Source organism: Heliangelus exortis, chromosome 3, assembly GCF_036169615.1.
Source record: "Heliangelus exortis chromosome 3, bHelExo1.hap1, whole genome shotgun sequence".
In the NCBI taxonomy this organism is placed as follows: Eukaryota; Metazoa; Chordata; class Aves; order Apodiformes; family Trochilidae; genus Heliangelus; species Heliangelus exortis.
Genome location: NC_092424.1, coordinates 85,555,225 through 85,571,943, shown reverse-complemented (window position 1 = coordinate 85,571,943; position 16,719 = coordinate 85,555,225). Strand labels below are relative to the sequence as shown.

Below are 16,719 nucleotides of genomic sequence, written 5' to 3'. Positions count from 1 at the left end.
AGCTCTTGTAAAGAAGGGCTGTTGTGTTCATTGCCAGCTCCCCAAAATCAGGTTGCTCAGGACTGGTAGATCAGAAATCGACAGAGAGCCCATATCTGCCTAGCGGTGATGTTTTGCTTCATAGTGTGCTTCCTCCTCAGCTGAACAGTCAGCACCGTGGCACGTTTCACGGCCAGTTTTGGCAGGTCAGCGGTGAAAAAATGGGTCTGACAGATGAGAGTTAAAAGCACTCGCCACCCTCATGCGAGTTGTAGGGGGGCCACGGAATGAGCGCCACTGACTGGATGTAAGAAGCACATAAAGAAAGTGCTGAAGCACGGACCCCCAAGGAAGGGACGGTCGAGAGTGGAGACAGGGCTGGCTCCAGGCAAGGGGGCTGCGTCTGGAGCTGAAGCCCCAGGGGTCAGGGAGCCAACACGGCTCATGCCCGAGGAATCAGGAGGCAGCACCGGGAGCCCAGGGCTTCCCCGGAGTCTCAGATCAGCCCGCAGCAAGCCCGCAACCCGGCTCTCCCGCCGCTGCCCACTCCCACGGGTGTTCCCCGCTAAGGGCGAGACGGCGACGGCAGCCCCGGACAGGACTCGGCCCGATCTGCGGTGAGGAAACCTCGAGGAGGACGTGAGGAGGAGGAGGGCGCAGGGACCAACGCCGTGACCGTGCGGCCGCGGGACGAGCAAGGGGGGAGGCGAGGAGAGGCGCGGCCGGCCCGGGTACTCGGCACGGGCAGAGCCGGGGGCAGGGGCAGTCAGCGCTGCCGCCCGTGAGGCAGCGGCGGCGCGCCTCGGACTCCGCCTCACCGGTACCGAACTCCCCCTCCCTCCTGCCAGCGTCAGGGTCGCAGCAGCGGAACATTTCGGCGGCGGCGGCAGCACCCGCCCTTCCCGGCCGGTCCGCGGCGCGCACCGCCCCCCCTCCCGCCCCCTCGCTCCCTCCCGCAGCCCGCCAGCGGCGATCGGGAGCCCTCCGCGCCACGGCACCCCCGCCCCGCACGCCCACCGCCGGGAGGATGGGCTGCGGGCGGCGGCACGGCAGCCCCCGAGCTCCCTGAAGCCGCGGAAACAAAGGGAGCAAGCAGCAGCAGCCGGGCCGGGGTGGATGCAAGCAACCATGAAAGGCTGGGTCTCCGCCTCCTCCTCCGCTGCTGCCAGAGAGCTGCCGGCTGCTGCTGCTCGGAGGACTACACTGTGAAGGGGGCGGAGGAGAGGCTGGCTTGGTTTGCCGTGCAAAGGTAGAAGGTGTAAGGGAGAGGCGGAAAGAAAATGTCTTCTTCGGTGGGGCCCCGCGGCCCTCGCCCGCCCACGGTGCCCCCCCCGATGCAGGAGCTGCCCGACCTGAGCCACCTGACAGAGGAGGAGAGGAACATTATCATGGCAGTGATGGACCGGCAGAAAGAAGAGGAAGAGAAAGAAGAGGCCATGCTCAAGTAAGCAGACGCCAGTCATTCATTCACTCAGGCACTCATTCATGCGCCGATCGCCGGCGAGCCGAAGCTGTCACAGCGGGGGCCGGCCGGAGCCCGGGGCTGGCCGCTCCGCAGGGACCCCTTGCCTTGGTTAGCCCCGCGAAGCCCCGGTCCCGCTCCGCTCCCGACCCAGAACTTCTTCCTCCCTGGCCGACCTCCCCTACCCCAGGCAGCTCCTCCCGAGACAGAGCTGCAGGGAGGGGAGAGCCCGGCACGGCGGGACGGAGCGGGACGGCGGCCCTCCCCGCCCCGAGGGAGCCAGCGGTGGAGGGGCGGGCGGAAACCCCGAGATGGGGGTGAGGGGCGAGGTGGGATTCCTTTGGGGTCCCCAAAACCCCGCCTCTGTCAGGAGGGGCCGCTGGGTGGGGTTTCCCTGCGTGCGGGAGCCTCGGCGGCTGCCGTGCTGCCCCCGCCTGGCTCGGCCTCCGCTACCGGCGGCCGCTGGGCTCGGGCGGCCGCGGGGATGGGGCGGGCTCCCCCCCTCCGCTGCCCGGTGCCCCCCGCCCCAACCGCCGCCCCGCGTGCGCCCACAACCGCCGCCCCGAGTCCGCCGCCCCAACCGCCGCCCCGCGTGCGCCCCCAACCGCCGCCCCCGGCCCGCCCCTCGCCTGGTGCCGGGATGGCAGCGGCCGGGAGGCGGGCAGCTCGCCGTGGGGACAGCGGGGCGTTCGTAATTAGGAAATAAATGTAATTAGTCGCACTGCTCCTTGCAGGAGGGAAGCGTGCGTGTGTGCGTGCTGGCGGGACGAAGGGGGAGTGGGTTTACCGGCTGCCGGCGACACAGGGAGGGAGGGAGGGAGAGAGGGGTGTGGGGAGCGCGGAGTGTTGGGGAGGTGCCATGTTTGGAAACCAGGTCCCCACAGCCTCTTCTGAACCTTTTCTCTATCCTCCCCGCCCCGATCCTTGCCAAACAGCGCATGTGACCACATTTTCAAGCCTTCTTCGTCAATAGGAGGCTTCAAACGTAACGTTACCAAATTGCCTGCTGCGAGTGATGAGAACAAACAGATTGAAGCTGTGGCCTGTGGAGGAGAATCAGGGTTTCTCCTCTTCTGACTACCCATCAGGCCTGTTTGCTCTGAGGGGGGGAAACGGTAGGAGAGGTGACTGGAATACGTGCAAACCTCTGACGTTGGCCAGACCCTCCCTGCCACAGGAGGTGTACCCTTACCTCATTGTCATCTGGTTGCATACACCTGTGCTCGGAAGGGATGCTCTGGAGGCGTGATGTGATCTGGGCATTTCTTTTAGCAGCATCGGAAATGCCCACTTGAACGATGCAGGTGCCAGCTCTTCTCCATCGCTTTCTCTGACCGAAACCAAAGACCAAACCCCCGCAGGCTCCCGACTTCGGCCCCGCACGCTGTGCGTGGTGAAGCTGGGACAGTGTTTCAGTGTACTGCTGTCTCTGTCCCTTCCCATTGCTGCCTGGCTCTGAATTTTTACAGGGGCTACTAGAGGTGATTGCAGCGGTGGGTACTGGGGCCCAGCTGCTCGCATTGCGTATTGCCGAGGAGACGGCCGGGAGCGTGGTGTTTGGATCTCAGTCCAAGGCTAAGAGTTCAGTTCTCTGTTGCTGCTCATTACACTTGGGGTGTGGCTAGGCTTGGAGGTGAGGTGGTTGAAAGGAGAAACATTTTGTAAAAATGCATTGTATTAAGTCTGTGTGGGAAAATGTAAGTAAAAGTTCCCTTCTCAGTTTCTGTTTATCAGAAGAAAATTAAATAAAGGGTTCTCAAAGGCTCTAACTACATTTATCCTTCTCCTGTTCCTTGTCTTCCAGTACAGATACTTCCCTATAAATATTTAGGTTTCAGTCAGTGAAGATTACTGGTTCTGTGATGATGTTGGAAAGCATTACTACAAATCTTACAGCCACTGCAAGAATTAACTTTTGTTAGTAGAGATGGTAATTTCTCAGTAGTATTCTTGTTGACAGGAGGTAGAGGATAAATTTCCCTCCTTTTTCTATTCCCCATTTTTTTTTCCTTATTTTGCATTGGCATTTCTGAATTCTGGATTGATATTTCCTTTTCTTGGATGTTATGGGAATCTTCAGCAGTTTTACTAAATTAATTTAGTACATTTTAAATGCAATTTTTTAAGAGATAAAAAATTGTGCTTTGTTAATTCAACTAAAAATTACTTTATATTATCTTTAAAGGTTCGTGATAGCAAAAGTTATCACAGTTCTTTCAAATTATAAGAACAACAGTCTAGACTCTTCACTGGTCTGAGAAATTATGATTTTAAGTAGATTTTTTTCTTTAAATAAAGAGCCAGAAATTAGTAGAAAATACACTGGGAAATTTACAAACCTCTGTACTTACTTTAGTTGTATCATTGGCTTTCTAAAATCAGGTCACAGCAAATAGTTTTTGTTTGGATGGTGCTTTGTAAGAGCCACTAGATTTTCTGGGATCACTTGCCTTTTCTCTGTGCTGAGCACTTACTTCCTTCTTATGACAAGAATCAGACACATCTTTCCAGAGAGTAACTCTCACAAGATTGAATTTTGAGACAAGAATTTACTTCCATAATTTTGGAGAGTTTTGTTACAAATATGCAATGGTGCTACCCAGATGACACAGCTATATGATAAAACTCAACATCCCTTCCCATTATCTTTGGTAAAAGTTTTTCTGATCCAAATATCTCAGCAACAACTGCCAGCAGTTTTCATTTAAAACCACCTGGCAGAGAAATGTTTCTGTCTGTAACTCCCACATGAAAATTTGTAGTGTCCCCTGGAAGTCAATAAGATTTGTGTTGCAAACCTTCAGTCCTGGGCTGATCAGAGGCCAGATACATGCTGTCTCATGAATGAAGCATAAAAAGGGTGCAGCATTTCTCTCCTGTTTTGGATGTCCTGGCAGCAATAAAAGTTTCTGAAATAATACTTGTAATTTTCCTTTCCAGCATTCCTCATAGCAGAAAACTTTAGGAAGAATTACTTGTTAAACTGTTCTTCACAGGATGCCCATAAAATTGTGGATCCAAGGAAATTTCAGTTGTTGTGAGTAGACTTCATGGATTTCAGCAGAAAGGAAAGAGGTTTGGGTCACTGGCAAAGAGGTTGCATCCCTTTCCTCTGTGTCTGTACCTCTCTGTCTTCCTGAGCCCCATTTGTGACTCTGAGCTAAAAGCTTCTTTAAACCTCTCTGCCGGTTCCTGCTGACATCAGCAGGCACTGCAGCACGCCAGCCGGGAGCAGGGTGCTGTTAGCAGGGAGCAGGACTATGGGCAGCGTAACGCGACGCTTTTGCTGCTTGCATCGGAGAAAGGCAGGAGTGCAGGCTTCCCTTTGAAACCCCCTGCTGCTCTCTCGCCAGGAATTTGCCTCATCTGTCAGTTTCCTTCAGCAGTTTGGGGATAACGGAGCTGGTCACACCCTTAGGATAAAGGCATGCAACTTGTATATCCAGTGTGACTTTCTTTTTCTAAGTATACTTGGTCAGAGGCAGAGACCTTGTCCTCTCCTCACCCTTCCCATTCTCAGATTTCATACTGCTGTGTGTGGTTTTTGAAGAAGGGGAAACTGCTATCCTGTGACCTGTTGCATACCGTGGCACAATGTGTTGAGAAGTTATAGCTTTTGTGAAGCTTCTTCCTTTGTTTTTTTTGTACCAGCAGCCGTACCTCTGCATGAGTTACACTGTAACGTTAGCCACTTGCCTTGAAATTGCATTTACATCCAGAGAGGGGTTTTACATTTGTGCTGTAGTAGGGGCAGTATCACTGGGGTACTCCTGAGACCATATCCATGCCTTCATGCAGTGAAGTGGGGTCCTGGTCTGGTGTATGGCCCTGAATACTCCAATCCACATAAGCACTTTGATGCTAACCTGGCACCAAGTAGAAACTGATGCATCCTGAGTGCAGTCCACAAAATCTCTCCATCATGGTGCATCTGAGAAGCTGGGTGTCTGTGTGTCCAGGGCTTATAGGACCAGAACATGTGAGTGCCCTGAATGCTGAGTTGCTTGCTGTCTGCCTTGTGCCTGTCTGCTGGGGAGTGACAAACCACACAGTCATAGCCTTAAGTCCTCTGAAAGACCTGATGCTAATATAGTACCTCTAAAATGTGTATTGACACCTAGTGCTGAACTCAAAGTGCTGTTGTCACAGCACAGTCATGGCCAGTTTCCTAAGATGTAGGGGACTGTCAGCTACCTTAGGTGTGGTTAGAAAGTGGCTACCTGAGTCCAGCACATTTACCAACCTGAAGAAATTGTGTCCTAGACAAGTACCGTAGCCAAACTATGGTACTTGTTTGGCTTCCCATACGGAGAAGAATGAAAAGTTTATGGGCCTAGGAGCCTAACTTAGTGTCAAGGCCGAAGGGAGAGTTCCGCTTGCAGAGGAGCTGTCTTGCTGTCATACTCTATGCTTCTGGTTACCCAGGACTGTTAATGTACCCCTTTTTAAAAGACTCGAGAAGTTTAATATACAGAAAGGTCTGGGAGTAGGAAGCAGGTTCTCCTCCTCAGCTCAGTGGTCTTCTTGTCTTGGGGCTTCCCAGTGTTGCCTTTTTGTTCTGTATGGTTGGGAGAGCAACATCCTCCTGCCTGCCACACCTTTGACAGCATCACGCAGAGCAGTCTGCTGAGTAGGTGGGACTTCACCATGGTAGACTCAACTCTGATCCACTCTTCTTTTCCTGTTTCACACTGACTGTTCCAGATTTTGTGGATATCTCTGGAGACTGTACTCTTTAGTAACTTACTTGGAGTTTGGCCTTACAGACCCAAGCTTCTGCTGCTCCTTTATGAATCAGTGTTTGTGTCAGACAGTGGTAGAATCTGCCATGACCTTCTCTGCAGACTACTTTATTGGAGGCTTTTTGTGCTGTTTTACATGGTAAATACCCCTGTAGCTGAAAGGGAAGAGGTTTGTGTTGAGTGGCTGATGTGTTTAGCCTGAAGTCCAGATATTACTCTGCAGGTGACTGATGTATCTAAAAAATTGTGAGGAAGTGGGAGAGGGAAAGTTTTGAATGAGGTTGAAGACAGAAACAAGCCATCATTTGCAAAAACGGGGGCAGAAAAAACCCCAAAACAGAAAACCATTTTTTTAAAGGAAAAATAGTTCAAAAGTTTAAAATGTACATTCAGATGTTATATAGCCCGAGACAGCTATATTGTTTATGAGTATAAAGTGCCTCGAAGTGAAACAAGCTCAATTAATATAAAGCAGATTTCAGTCATAGACAAATCACAGAACTATATTTATAAGTATGTACTTAAGTTGAGGTTTGCTTCTGTGCAGCTGTGTGCCTTATCTCATTGGGTTAGTTATGTAATAAGTGCAAACCACGGTAGCTGTGAACACAGCTAGTTCAGTTCCAGTTCTCTTCTCCTGCAGACTCTCACAGCTCAACAGGACCATACACTGGGATAGCCAAAGTATCCCAAGCTACTTTTCTCACACCCTGGTTGACAGTAGCTTATCAAAGGGGGACCAGCAAATTTTCACCAGAAATGAGAACGTTCCTAATTACCATGGCAGTCATTTTCTGGACCAAATTTAAGTGATGACAAAAGCTTCTGATGGGATTTAACAAGATTGTGTAAGATGGTGTTTGCCAGGGCAAACATAGTAGGAAACAACTCAGAGAGACAGGGAGTTCTTTGTAGTTCTGTAACTCTAATGGAGTAGTTTCAGTAGAGAGGCTAGCAGGTACTTGAAACGTTCCTGGCTTTTAAGAGTGTTGTTTTAAGATTTGCCACAGGAATAATAGTTAATAATTAGGGAGAAATTGATCCTAACATCTTATTTTGACCATCTAGTTTGGTATACAAACTTTATTTTAGCAGAATTCAAGTCTCTAGAATCAACAGGGTTATTAGAGCTGCTCACTTTTCAGGGCTGCCAAATCCTGAAGTCACTTGAGGTTGGTGAGAATCTCTGTTTCAGAGATCTCCTGATAATGTCTGTGTCATGTCCTGTGTGCACCTGAAGCCTCCATTCTGAACTGCTGTCTCTGAAGATTAACAGTTTGGCCAAGAAGACATTTTTTTCCCCTCACTATTTCTGACATTTGTATCACACCTAACATTGTCATAAAACATTGAACAGGCTTCTGCCACCTTTATTTTGTGTAGCACTTAGAGGCAAAATAAGGCAGTAGGGTTCTAAAACCTTATTAGCCTGAATGTTACAAATCCCCTGATGATAATTGCCCTTCCATAAACAGCAGGGAAGAGAGAGGTTGGAGCAGTCTTTATTCCTTCTGTTGAAACTGGGCCACTCTGCAGAAACGAGTCAAAGGGGCCATCATGAGGAAGTCTGTCTTTATCCTGTCTTTAGGTTAAAGGAACTAAAGCCCATCTTGAATCCCACTGAGAAGACAAAGGAGGAATCAAGAATTCTGGGAACTGGTAGTGCATTTGCCACCAAGGAATTTAAGGGTAAAATAAATAAAACAATACCAAGACTCCCTCCTGTGAGTCAGACTCCCTCTTATTTACTTTTTCCGTGGTCCTGTGAATCTTACTTTCTGTGCAGTAGAACAGGAGGAATGGAGGATGCCCTCACCTCTGCTGCTTGAAAGCCTTTATTTCTTCTCTTGTACTTAAAGAGATATGGAAACACTGTGTTTCAGGTTCTGTGATGGAGCAGAGAGCAGAGGGCAAGTTGCTAACTGTGTACATGGGTGGTTTAAGCCCCTGGAATCACCCAGACAGATTGTTCAAATATTGTCTGTACCTCTTCTTGGCAATGTCAGCTCTGATCCCGACACATGAGTGTACAAATCCATGCTGAAATTATTTTGCTTCTGGAGAACTGCAGGTGTCTGGAGTATGTCTTGTCCAAACCCCTACTCAGAGCAGGGCCACGTACAGCTGGCAGCCCAGGACTGTGTGCAGATGGCTTCTGAATGCCTCCAAAGATAGAGAGTCCACAAACTCTCTGGACAACTTTTTCCAGTGTTCAAACCACCCTTATAGTAAAAAGTGTTTCCCGATGTTCAGATGGCATCTACTGAATTTCAGATGTGTCCATTGTCTCTGATTCTGTCAGCACCTCTGGGAAGAGTTTATCTCTGTCTTCTTTATTTCTGCCCACTGGAGATCAATACTCATTGTTAGGATCCCCATAAGCCTTCTCCAGGCTGAAGAGCCCCCACTTTGTCAGCCTTTTTTTATGTGACATGCTTCTGTCCCTGAACTGTCTTTGTGGCTCATCGCTGCACTCATTCTAGTATGTCCGTGGTTTTTTTGCATTGAGGAGCCCAGAACTGGAACTAGCACCCAGATGTGCCTTCACTAGTGCTGAGTTAGAAAGGAAAGATTTAAGAGTGTTATTTTAACATTTGCCACAGGAATATTAGTTAATAACTAGAGAGTCTCGGGCAGTGCTTTTCCACTACGTCCCAGGATGGTGTTGGTCTTCTTTACTGCAAGGACACATTGTTGGGTCATGCTTAATTTGATGTTGAATAGGAATCCTCAGCTGCTTCTCTCAAGAGGTTCTTTCCAGCTGGTTTGTTGCGTGGGATCAACCCTCTTCCTGTGCAGGATTTGGCATGTTCCTTTGTTACATGTTTTAAAGTTTCAGGGGGAAACCCACATCTAACATACTCTCAGATAAGTCTCAGTCATCCAGCGGGAGGACTGCTTGTAGTCAGTGCTTCTTCTAGCACTTTTCTCTTTACTGTGCAAGGTCCTCACTCAGGGAGGGAGAGAGAGCATTGAACTATTGCAGAAACTAATGGAAACTTTGGGAAGAATATAACAGCATTTAAGGCTTCAAGTTTTCACCATTCTGCTAGGGCAGGTGTAGCTAGAAAGGTGTCCTGATCAAAAGAGACAACTGTGGTGACCTCAGAATTGCAAGGAGGGTTTTTGTGACTTTATGGGAATTTCAGAGATTTGGTAGTGATTTTTAAGTGGACTTAGGAGTCCAAGGAGACCAGTAAATACAGTCAAAATGTATTCACAGCTGCACACAGTCATGCAGTAAGGCAGTTATGAGACAGTCATTGTCTGTTCTACTGGGGAGCCATCTCGCTGCCAAGACAGGAGCAGGAGACTGTCAGCAGACAATACAAGATTCATAGGAATTTCCCCAAAAGCTATAAAAGAGTGGGAGGTGCTAAGGGATGACAGGCAGTAAAAAGCTTCCTTACCATGTTTGAAACATGGGCTTCAGATCTGCATATATTGAAATTTCAAAAGGCAAAATTTTGTCCAGAGCTCTTTTGAATTCCCAGTTTCAGTGGTTTCACTGGAATGCATGGGGTGTTAATTTCTGTGCATGAGTCTTCCTGCATGATTCTGTCACTTGATACAAGAAGCTTCCAAAGCTTCATGCCCAGCATTGCCTGACATAGCACTAATACTTCCTGACTCAGAAGTCTGTGACTCTAAAAATTCATGGGCATTATCTGTGCCCTGCAGAAGGGTGAAGGCAAAGAATGGGTGAAAGAACATGAACTCCGGAAAGCAAATTCTCAAAGTACAGAGTTTTTATAAGCTCAGATCTTAAAAGGAATTATGCAGAAGAGAGATCTGCTCTAGAGATACCCTCCTGTTGGTAGTTTCTCCAGAAAATAGCAGAGGGAGAACAACATTAAGAGACATTTAAAATTCTTAGTCTTATCAATGCCATTTTGTTTCTGAAGACTAATGTGAAGAATTTTTTGTGTCCTTGGATATAGGAAAACAACTAAAAAAGTTGTAGTGAGTTTCATTCTTCAGGCTGTTACTACACATTTTAAGACTTGAACTTAGTACCTGATGAAAAGGCTTTTTAGAATATTGCTGCCTTTGTATTCAGGCTTGTTGGGATGCAGGCATTATAGGAGGTGGAAAATGACAACATTGAAATTTTATTTTGGGTTGCCAGTAGTTAGAGCTACTTACAATTTCTAGGCAATTTTACCTTCTCCCTCACTCTGCCCTCTAGTGCTACCAGTATTAATAAAGAGGTGCTGGCATGCAATTATATTCTGGGGGAAAAAGCTTGAGTGCCTACAGTTTTACTCTAATTCCCAGTGGTAATAAAGCATAAAGAAAATCTTACGTAATCATTTACAAACATACAGTGGTTTCATTTTGCTTTTTGGAAATACTTGCATTTCATTTACAATTGCTCGAATGATTTACACCTGATCAAGGCTGTGTGATTTACCCCTTATAGATCCATATATTGGATCTATCAGGATGCAAATAGCTTATCAGGTCTCTGCATCTGTCAAGAGTTACAATTGTTTTATCCCTTCTTTTCTACTTCACAGATATGATAAAGATTTTGCAATGTTTATGGTGTTGCCTACTTTTGGAATTTAGGCAGTAAATGTTAGTCAGAGTTATTTTTGGTTTTCACAACCAATAGTAGAAAAGTGCACCACTATCAGTTTGCTGCAATAGTTACTGAGGTATGACAATTTACACGTGATATTTTGGCATAGTAATGCTTTGTATTTGTAACTAAAGTGATCATCCTCAAAATTTGACTGCATATTAGATACTTGTATCCAGAGAGAGTTTTAAAGAAGAAAACCATGTTCCAGCTATATTAGCTGGCACTATTATAGAGACAAGAAAAGCTAGTTGCAGTTTTCAAAATAGTGACACACACAAAACCATTCATACACTTGCCAGTTCAGAGGCATGAAGAGATACTGCACAAGGAATAACTGTTTCCAGACAGTTCTAGGTTGAATTAGAACATCTATTTTGGAACTCATTTCTGAGTTTGTTTACATCAGGTGTCTTATTTTCAGTGTCAGGACTTTGTGTACTTTGCTTATGATAAGCATTGTTAGAACTATTAAAGGCAGGCAAGCGAGTGTGTGTGTACATTTTTTTTTTTTCAGATATCTGTAATAAAAGTGGGTAGTGTTTGAAATCTCCTAATTTTTTGATTCATATCAAACCCTCTTTGAATCACTAAAGATTGGTGTATGCCCTGAGAGCTGCTTGTGATCAGGGCTGAACCTAGCAGATAGAGCTATACTTTTTAATGATGACAGTGGTGGATTTAGCAAATTAACAGTTTGAAATTTAGAGGATCTGGGGCTTAATAAAATAATAATTTTCTCTGTGTTTTGGGCTTTAGATAAACACCAAATTCTAGTCGGAATGGTGATTTAAATGCTTTGCATAAAAATACAGTTATTTCCTTTAAGGTCTTTCCTTTAAGTTCTCCCTTTAAGAGTTGTTTTTTTAAACTTCATTAGGTGAAATTTATTAGGACATTGCCCATGAACGGAGTTCAGCCCAACCATGCTATTTTAGTGTAAGTACTATTATATTGCAGAGGAAAAGTCTACTATTATTTTAGCAAGCAACAGAGCGCTCTGTTTGTTCTGAGAATTGCTAATGGAAATCTTCACATGCTTGAATGACCTAAGTGTGAAGTGTTCTCTCAAGTGTTTCTCTTGGTTGCCAATACTGCATACTCCACATTGATCAAATAAAGAAATTAGGTACCCAGAACTCTGTCTACATCTTATACTAGCAAGTCAAATAAAAGATATTGTTTTTTTCACAAACTTGATTTGGTCTATGAGCCCAGCAAGTATTACAAATTTTGTAGCCAGTGCTTGTGAAGATTGTGTTTACATTTCTTTAAAATATATATGAATTGTGAAGTCTTTTAATATACTGTGAAGGCTTTACAATCCTATCAATAAACAAGGATTTGGTAACATTTATACTGATACACTGTTCTCTTTCCTATACTTAGCAAACCTCCAGTGCTATGCTATTCAAGCAATGCAAAGATTAGGCTATTTGCATCAGTATGTATTAATCATGTGGAAATATTGTAGAGAATAAATGATTAGTAATAGGACTTTTGAGAGAAGTGACAAGCATTTTATGCAACAAAGTAATTTTGTAACTGGATGATTGAATATGCTTGGTTGAGTTTCAAGCCATGATTTGTTAGTGTAACTGTTTTGTTTTGATGATTCCACTTGGAAAAAACATCAAGGCATATACAAAACCAGACACAGTAGTCTGAGCCTTCTAACATCTTTGCAGAATTTCTCTAGCACTTGCATCTACTAAGAAAGCAGTATCTTTATATATATATTCATTATTCTCTTGGTTTATTAATTAGCCTTTCATATGAAGTTATTTAAAAATAAAGTAATTGCATTTTGCATATTTGCAGTATTAACCTTAGAATCACTTCGATATTTGACATCAGGAAGCTAAAGTTTGTGCTGATAAAGTTAAATTGCACGGATGTAGATGAAAAGATCATGTGAAAGCTCGAGGAGTGAAACAATTTACAACTATTTTAGTTATTTAGGTGATAAAGTCTCCTTGACACTGTTATTTATTGCAAAATTTTTGACATTTCATGACAAACTTCAGCTATACAGTTTAATGTTCTGCCAGCTTCATGGTTTTAGCTACAGAAGAAGAACAGAAATGCAGCTGCTTGATGGAGTGCTTGGTGCATGAGGCTAGGCAGCTGGGGAGAAAGGGACAGAATTTATGAGAAGTCTGGATCATCCTAGTTTAACTATTGATTTTGGTCCTGGATGTCACCTGCAAAGTATGGGACCCTGGACCCAGAGAATCAGGTAGAGGACAGTAAAGAGGAAGTTCCATCTGGAGGGTCTCCTGGTTGCATCCGGTCTACCAGATGGATTACAGCCACAGTTATAAAGAAAAAATAAAAAGGTACTTGCAGTTTGTGACACCCTTCTGAGGGGACCTGAAGACCCAATATGCTGACTGGACCCATCCCATAGGGAGGTCTGCTGCCTTCTTGGGACCTGGGTGAGGAATATCAGTAGGAGACTCCCGGAGCTAATTTGGCCCTCAGATCCACTGTTGGTAGTCCAGGTTGGCAGCGTTGGCATTAATGGAAGAAGTACCAGGGAAATTAAAAAAGATTTCAAGGTGAATTAGTCAATGGGACAGGAGCACAGGTGGTGTTTGCCTCCTGCAGTAGCAGGGATCAATGAGGAGTGGACTAGGAAAACCCATCTTATCAATAGGTGGCTAAAGGATTGGTGCTACTGGCATAGTTTTGGGGTTTTTTTGACCATGGGGCAAATTTCATGGTACCTCGTCTCCTCAGTTCAGATGGGCTTCAACTATCTAGCAGGGGCAAAAGGACCATAGCCTCTAAGTTGGTGGTGCTGATCAGGAGGGCTTTAAAATAGGTTTGAAGGGGGAGGGGATTGAAACCGGGCTCTCTAGAGATGAGCCCAAGGGTGGAAAGCCTGAGTAAAATCAGAGTAAAATCGGTAGCCCAGCTGAAGTGCATGTACACCAACAGTATGGGAAACAAGAGATGGAAGCCATTGTGCAGCAGGAAAGCTGTGATGTAGTTGCCATCACAGAAACATGACTGGAGTGCTGCCATGGATGGCTACAAGCTCTTCAGAAGAGGGAGACGAGGTAGGAGAGGTGGCTCAGAGACCCCATCACTCTCTACAACTCTCTGAAAGGAGGGTGTAGCCAGGGGGGGTTGGTCTCTTCTCCCAGGCAGCTACCAGTAAGACAAGAGGGCATGGACTTAAACTCTGTCTGGGGAGGTTTAAGTTAGATATTAAGAATAAATTCTTTCCAGAGAGGGTGATCAAGCATTGGAATGGGCTGCCCAGGGAGGTGGTGGATTCTCCATCCCTGGAGGTTTTGAAGAAGAGACTGATGTGGCACTCAGTGCCATGGTCTGGTAACCACAGTAGCAGTGGATCAAGGGTTGGACTTGATGATCTCAGAGGTCCTTTCCAACTTGTCTGATTCTGTGATTCTAATTCTGTTAAATATGCAGAGGTCATTGGTGAAACTTGATCAGGAGCTGAAAATTTGGAATATTTTTGCCTCCAGTCATATCATAGAGACAGGTGACAAAGTTGAACAAGTTACTGCCATGGACCAGTAAACCATTGTATTGCCGTGGTCCTGTACCTGTGGTGAGTTTGACTAACTTTGGTGGATCTCTTGACTTGGAGTCATATTGGAAGTATATATGGAGTAAGATGTGTGTTGTTGGATCTGTTTAGATGGCATGTGTCCCTGTAAATTTTGTATTTTGCAGAAAGTAGCACATTTTTCTCAAGTGTATCAGTCACTGTTCAGTTAATCTACAAGCTTTACATGAATAGTAAACTTCACAAAAGTGAAACCAAGGCATAGCTACCTACATTTCTGAAAAAAAATCACGTTTATAACTTAGTGTATTTGTATTATTTAACTTTCTGTTGTATATACCACTAATTTCCTGCAATCTTATTTGTATATATTTTTTTCCTTTGCTTTCTCAAAAAGCTGCTGTTCAGTGTACTCATAGAAAGGTACTATATTTACTCAGAGGTGAATTGATTCTTATAGTGTATGTGTGAAAAAGTAAGTTCCTCAGATTAAATGCACAGTACATTTTTCTTACATTTCTGAGCAAAATTAAATATTGATTTTTTAAAAAATGAAAAATCTAGGAATATAGAAACCCACTAATATATTATGATTCTTGTATTTTTAATTTTAGATTATTTGATATTGATTAAAGTTTTGAAATTTAAAAGCTCTCACACTTACAAGCAAAATATCTTCATAATTTTTTTTTGTAAAGCTACATTAGCTTAAAGAGGAACATTCTCCCTTAAAGTATCTTTCAAACAATTATTACCATAAAAACTTTCACCAGGAACTGTTTGGGCTTTGTTGACTGGTTCAGGGGATCAGCAGTGAATTTAATGATTGGTTCACCTATGACATCTTATTTTTCCATGGCAATGTTTCAGGTTCTAAGCTTGTCCCTCTCTGAAAAGGTTTTAAACTGTCCCTGTAGAAAAGGAGCTGGGGAGTTGTAGTTACATGGCAGATGAGACAGTGCTCTCTTTCATCCAGCTGAGGTGATCTGATTCTTTCCATCCTGGTATCTATCCTATATGGGATCAAAACTGAAAAAGCCAAGTGTTCCTTGAGGTAGAGTAAAATTAATAAAGTTAACAATATGAGGGGAAAATCTTGAACACCATCAACAGTAGTGCTTCCTGTTATGGAGAGGGTTTGTCCTCATTTTTTTTTTTTAGAGTTTGCAGTTTGGCAATGCTTTCGGCTCTCTCCTTGCAGAATTTATAGTCAAGGATGCTTTTTTTTGTCTGCATTTAAGCATTTGCCATATTTCTTTGAAATCAAGACCTTGTCAGAGTGATTCATGGTTTCTGTCACCTTCTGTTGGATTACTGCAACGTACTGTACATGAGAATACCCTAGAAGACTGTCCTGTTGATCTCATACCGTGCCTTTCTTTCCTCCCCTCTGCTTCCCATTGCATGTATTTAAGCTTAAAGCAGAGCTTTCCTTCCTGTGTACTAAGTAGGAGAATGGAGGTCAACTGAGACCATAGGTTAAATTGTTCTTGAAGTAGGGAAGAGAGGGAAATTCTACATACAGTTTTAGTGGTTAGCTCCTAAATTTGAGAGCTTTCTATGAAAGCCAAAGTTTGATGAACTTTCTGTGAGGGCAACTCACTTGTTATGTGAAAATTGCAGAGGTGGAAAGGAACTGATTTTTCTGGCAATTTACTTAATGGTGTAAAATACCAGGTGTTAAATTTTGAAGACAGGCCCTTGCCTGTCTGGCATTCATAAATAAACCAAGAAAATCAATAAGTGACTTCGGCAACTGCCACCTTTTTGACTCCTTTGTCAGAGGCCAAGAACTGAACGAACAAGAAAATTAAAAGTGTTGTCCCTGAAGATAAAAGAAAAGTAGTTTTTCCTTCAGGCTAAAACGGCCCCTGAGAGTATGGGAAAACTTTTTCTGCTGTGTTACTGTAGTTTGTCTGAATATAGCTGTCTACAGTTTTTTATAGTGTGAAGTTGAGCCTTTATTTGATATCAAGATGTTTGTTCTTTCAGAGAGCTGCATCCCAGGACTGTCAGCTTCTTATTTTTAATAGTTCCCCAAATATGTTTTGTTACATTTTGTAAACCTGGAAAGTACTACTGTGTGTTGGAAACAGTTCAAATTATGCCCCAAAATCTATGGTCTTTCCAAGCTGAATTCTAAACCAGTTAGAAGTGCACGTGTCTCTACCTCCTAATATATTTTTCATTACAGCTTTCAACTTTACTTACCCTCCAGATGTTTAAATCACTTGTTTGCACCAACTTTTATATTTTACCTATTGCATACAATACATGCAGTACATCGGAGTTCACTCTTTAATATTTTAGGAACACTTGCAATTTTTTTTCCCCTCTCAATCTGGGCATTACAATCTTTCTCTTGATAAATGAAAACCCTATACAAATGAATTTGAGTTAAAGAGCCATT

At 44.5% G+C, this 16,719-nt stretch overlaps 1 protein-coding gene across 13 annotated transcripts in view; it reads left to right on the top strand.

Annotated features, from left to right (window-relative positions):
• The first annotated feature begins 754 nt into the window (after positions 1 to 754).
• The window catches only part of RIMS1 (regulating synaptic membrane exocytosis 1), a 305,213-nt gene continuing 289,248 nt past the window's right edge, over positions 755 to 16,719 (top strand). For 11 of the 13 annotated variants that reach the window (XM_071741571.1, XM_071741567.1, XM_071741580.1 and 8 more), the window contains exon 1: positions 772 to 1,423. In XM_071741571.1, the coding sequence (XP_071597672.1) occupies positions 1,260 to 1,423 (164 nt within the window). In that variant the 5' untranslated portion in view covers positions 772 to 1,259. Of the gene's footprint in view, positions 1,424 to 16,719 lie in introns of all 13 variants that reach the window. The other 2 variants (XR_011725375.1, XM_071741578.1) reach the window with 2 other exon arrangements.